The sequence below is a fragment of the Synchiropus splendidus genome, chromosome 1, assembly GCF_027744825.2.
Source record: "Synchiropus splendidus isolate RoL2022-P1 chromosome 1, RoL_Sspl_1.0, whole genome shotgun sequence".
NCBI lineage: Eukaryota > Metazoa > Chordata > Actinopteri > Syngnathiformes > Callionymidae > Synchiropus > Synchiropus splendidus.
The window spans coordinates 30,366,717-30,371,717 of record NC_071334.1 but is presented as its reverse complement, the minus strand read 5'-3'; the positions used below and the strand labels follow the sequence as shown (position 1 = coordinate 30,371,717).

The 5,001-nt window shown below is 46.5% G+C and overlaps 1 protein-coding gene across 1 annotated transcript; it reads right to left on the bottom strand.

Annotated features, from left to right (window-relative positions):
* Positions 1-247: 247 nt before the first annotated feature.
* Positions 248-4,928, bottom strand: cbx7b (chromobox homolog 7b). Its single transcript, XM_053854911.1, has 6 exons — positions 4,637-4,928; positions 4,040-4,083; positions 3,770-3,835; positions 2,544-2,610; positions 1,983-2,448; positions 248-1,713 (listed from the first exon to the last, which is right to left on the bottom strand). The coding sequence occupies exons 1-6, from the start codon at positions 4,703-4,705 to the stop codon at positions 1,535-1,537; spliced, it is 891 nt and encodes a 296-aa protein (XP_053710886.1). The 5' UTR covers positions 4,706-4,928; the 3' UTR covers positions 248-1,534.
* Positions 4,929-5,001: the final 73 nt, after the last annotated feature.

The window sequence follows — 5,001 nt, the reverse complement described above, 5'->3', positions numbered from 1 at the left end:
CTTCCTTCCATTTGATGGGTCTTGGAAGTTATTGAATGAATCAAAGTTAATGATGACCTGGTTATTAAAAAAAGCAAAACTATTGACTTATACAACAGGATCAGATTCAAATGCAAGTCATTCAAATAACAAGTAGGACGTACACGAATGCTATTTATTTTTCAAATCTGAGGAAAAACTGCTACACAGCAAAGGCAAACACTCGCTGGAACTTCAAATGAGAACACGAGTCAGCTGACTTGCATGTCTTTATTTTGCACTTCAAATGTTTATGCCAAACCCATTTATGTTTTACAAAATAACATTGACTTGTACCAGCATTTTAAAAATGAATATGCTACAGTTATTAACGTAGCATCACTGAGAAGATGTAGCAAGCCGGTTGTCGACTATCACGTCTGAAAAACGAACGAAACAAACTTGTGCGTGTGAACTTTAATAAGTCAGAGATGAAGGTCTCATAATTTCAATCCGGGTCTTCTCGATAGTGGACGCACGTGACGGTTGAATCGTTAGCAACACGCTGGACGACGACACAGAACTTGTACGAATACACGTCGTCATAGCAACCGATATTACGACAATTTTGACATATAAAATGTAGAAAAATAATAATTATGTATACATTTATTTGTCACCCGTCCAAAGTTCACAATCCTGTCGCGTTTCGTTTGTGTAACGCTCATGTGTAGTTTTGCGGTTGTTTTAATGTACAAGTAGATGCTTGACTTTACGATTGTCTTTCTTCTGTCGTGGGTCAAATCTCGTCAGCATCAGGCACTTCATGTCCCTCTTTTCACCTTTGACACATTTCAAATGACCTGACAACCCAGGTGAGGAAAACAAGGGATCTGCATCTGCTTCCTAAAATCAAACAGGTCAAGAAGTATTCTTGCCCAAATTGGAAGAAGCCATGCTTCTCCTGACTATGGACATGTGGGACACAAAGGTGCTACAGGGATGAAGGCTCTTCTCTCAGTCAAGCAGCTGCATTTTCATTCACGAAGAAGACGTTTTCTGATCATGCGACACCGTCGTCTGTGACCTAACAAGCAAATGTATCAGAGGACCGGAGAGTGGAATACTGCTTGGACTAGCTTCATCCTTTCAAGCATTCATGGCATCTGAGTGCGTCCCACACCCAAACATGTCCACTGTTCTCTTGAACAGGATCAAAACGTCCCCTGCGTGATGAGAGAAGCTCATCTATCAAGACCAGCCGATTACAGAGTCACTGTTTTACTCACAAATACAAGAACAGCACTGGCCACTGGATGATCCAAAGTAAAGGTCAGGTGTTATTTTACGTCTGAAATCCCTCCTCCAACATCCAGTCAGTGTCATGTTGTGGACAAGAAGCTACAGTTAGTGCTGCCAGAGCCGCTCTCCAGTATTCCACAGATTTCATGCTCTTTTTGACAAAATAACTTCTCTCCTTTCTCAACTGAGCGAGCGGAGCATCGCCATTCCATCATGTAGAAAATGTTATTTTTCAAGTTTCATGTAAACATCCACTGGCCAGACTGGAAGCCAGTCACACCTCCAGGTCCCAGTCTCTGAAGAAACCTTTGGCCTCCGTCGACTCTTTAAAGGTCACCGTCAGAGATTTAATAGTTACGTCTGTGACCGTCACCTCTCCAGGAGAGAAGATGGGGCTCCAGATGATGTCCAGCTTCTCTGCTGCGGAGGAGGATTCCCACGCGCTCCTTCTCCCTGCAAGACAGACGCACCATCATGTCCAACATCTGGTGCCACTAGAGGCAGACAAATGCAAACATCTGTGATGCTCAGGATCTATGTTTTCACAAGTATATGCGCACACACTTTATTTGGCGTGACTGAACTGCACTTGCCGTTATTAATATACAACGTAATAAATACAATGACAAACCATAGCATGACACAGCAATGGATTTTGCCTATGAAATAAAAAAACTCTTCAAAGGAACACGGTGCAACTGTCATTTATTAAAGGTCAATACCTTTTCGGTGTTCGGTCTGGTCTTCATTCATTTCACTTGTCTGATCTGTATTTCCTATTTGGAGCTCCTCCTCTTCATCTGACGGTTCATTGTCTTCTGCATCCTGGTCACATCCCTCTGCCTCTACCTCCTCATCCCGTTCCCCATCCCCTTCTTCATCATCCTTTTCTTCCTCCTCCATCTGGTCCTCCTCCTCCTCCTCCTCCTCCTCCTCTTCTTCCTCTTCCTCTTCTTCTGCTTCATCTCTCGTACTCCAGTCATCTTGAGTTGGACTTGCCGGGATGCGTCGGGCGTGCGTGCTCCTGTGTTTAGTTTTACGGTGAGCCAGCTTTGGTCGGCGGGGATTGTAGTTGGGGTCCTCGTCTTCCTCCGGGTCTCGGGTCCGGGTCAGGGAGAGGCGCAGCCGAGGCGGCGGCTGCTCCGCCGGCTTGTGAGCGCTGCGCAGGTCCATGGTGTAGGTCCTATCCTGAGTCCAGGCAAGAACCAAAAACACAGCACAGTGGACGCAAAATCCGCAGGACTGAATGTGATCACAAGGACAAAAATAAGTGCTTTATTTACCTGCAGAATGAATCTTCTGGTTTTTGATGCTCTCTTTCTGTGGCCGGGAGTTTTGTCCCGCTGCTCTCTATCAACGTCAGACAGGATATTTAGAAGGCCGGGGGAAAGTGCTGACACGGCATGTGTTGGATAAACTTTATCTGACACAACATTAATTAAACAGTCATGGGGCTGATATACAGGAAGAAACACCAGTGAATAAACTAGGGAGAGACAGGGAGTGAGAGAGAGGCGGGGCTTGTTCTGAGGTTATGTTTTCAACATAACGGCAATTGTGCATTTATTATGCAATATTAATATTATTCATTGTTTGTGCCACTAATAAAGACGTTGTTCTCAGGAGTGCTGACTGAGGGAGTGTGGCTGAGTGTGTGTGTGTGTTTCAGAATTTGAAGTTGCAGGTCGACTACAATGGTGGAAGTGAACCACACTGCGGAGCAGACATTGTAACTCATTAGAGGTCGGACAGAGGAGGCTGGAAAGTACCATCATCTCCAGAGCTGGTCCTGATAAGAGCCACCTGGGTCCAGAAAAGGGGAGCATGCCTTGTGATCGTTGCCATGGTTATGGGGGAACCAGCGACCTGGACTGGCATCAACGACTGAGGACCAATCGGACGAGGACGGAGCCCACGTGGAGAACTTTTGTGTATAAAGGGTCAAGACCTCAGATAGTCTTTTGTGGCTCGACCGGACTGCTGCTGAGGCTAAGTCAGGTGTCGCTGCTGACCCAGAATTCTGCGTATGTATTAGACTCCTCTGTCAGGGAATAAATCTTGGATATAACTTGTTGGATTCTTGGTAGTCATTCTCAAGAGTAAACGGACGCGCAGACGTACACGGGAGGTGTATTTGCAAAAGACGCTGTTATTTGTTGCCTGTGTTCAAAATAACTTGAAAAGTAATGAACAGATTTGGATGAAATTTTCAGAAAAAGTGAGAAATGGGACAAGAATTGAATGATTGAATTTTGGAGGAGATTTGTGGCAGACTGGAGTTTTGGATCCAGGATTTGTTGGAGGGCTTTGTTGGGTGTGGACTGAAGCTGCTTGGCAGAGGTTTGTACTCCCTGAGTGCTTTTCTAGTTGTGATTGTCTTATTCAAGCACAGAATGTGCTTGTGCTTGGTCACGACATATCAACTAGAGCTTGGACGTTTTGTCTTCACCCACAACTCTACAGTGTTTTCACAGTCAAACCAACATGCACCTACACACGCATCACTTACTTCTCCTCGTACAGTTGCACCAACCGCTGGTCCAGGATATGCTCCTCTGGTTCCCACGTACTGTATCTGCCACCAAACACACAAAAAACTCTGTTCAGGTCTTTTAACTACTTGAACTGAAGATTCAGAATGGCATCCTTGTTTAACTATATCATTTCAACGAAAGTGTTTTATCATTGTATTCACATGCATTATAGAAAGATAACAGCCACTGTGATGTTTACATTTGTAATCAAAGCATTTCAGTATTTCGTCTCCTGTAATACTCACTTTGGAGGCCAACCTTTCCACTTCAGCAGGTATTCTACGTTTCCCTGCAGAGCCGAGGAGAAACAGGTCAAAACTTAAGCGTCTTGTCTCGTCCCTGACGTTGCTCTGACATTACAAGCGGGGTTCGTGGCCCGGGCTGACATCACACCCTATAGCGTGGGTCAACGCGGGTTATGAGGTCAGCACTTTTTCTCCGTGCTTTTCCGGTAACGGTGATGCAACCGCGTGTGTCATTCAGTGGAATAAAGCACCGGCAGAGACGGCCGCGTGAGTTCTTGCCAGTTAAGCTCGGTGGTGTTGGGTCCATTTAAAGACGTATGACAGTCAGTGAGGTGTCGATTGAATGACGGAGCAGGGAAAGGGTGAGCATTAGTTGTTTCCGAAGAGCAATAGTTACTTAGTAACCGCAAATAAATGTAGCGATTGAGAGCAAACCAAAAGCCCGGAGAGGGTATAAACTGCGTGGTGGAAAGTAGCTTTGGACCACGCACTTACTTACGCACCGATCACATTTTACTCGCAATGTTTTGATATCTACGACGCAGTCGGATGAGTCCATGACGAGCACGCTCCACATGTTTGGAGGCGATCACTGACCTTCCGAACTCTTTTTTTGAGGATGGACTCCACAGCGAATACTTGTTCTCCGATAGCGGACAGCTCCATCGCTGCTCGCCGCCGCCCCTGGAAGCAGCTCCGCAGTCAGATGGAGCTGCAGCCGCGACAGACAGCAGCCGGCCCCCGGCGAACGGCGCCTACGGTGTCTCGTTTTCGCTCCATTGAGCCGGTGCCGTGTCCATCGACGAGCTCTTCCGTTCGCCCAGTGACTTTACAGAATCTGCGACACATCTGCACACAGCGCCGCGCGCTCCCGGGGCCACTCGTGACCGCGCGTCGTGCTCGCGCCCCAATGCTTCAGTACAAGGAGCTATTTCCACATAACAGCACGATATTAAGGTGGA

Coding starts and splice junctions, on each gene's coding strand:
- cbx7b (XM_053854911.1), bottom strand. CDS start 4,705: ATGGAGCTGTCCGCTATCGGAGAACAAGTATTCGCTGTGGAGTCCATC. Junction 2,611..3,769: donor GTGCAACTGTACGAGGAGAA/GTAAGTGATGCG, acceptor TGACGTTGATAG/AGAGCAGCGGGACAAAACTC. Junction 2,449..2,543: donor CCAGAAGATTCATTCTGCAG/GTAAATAAAGCA, acceptor GCCTGGACTCAG/GATAGGACCTACACCATGGA.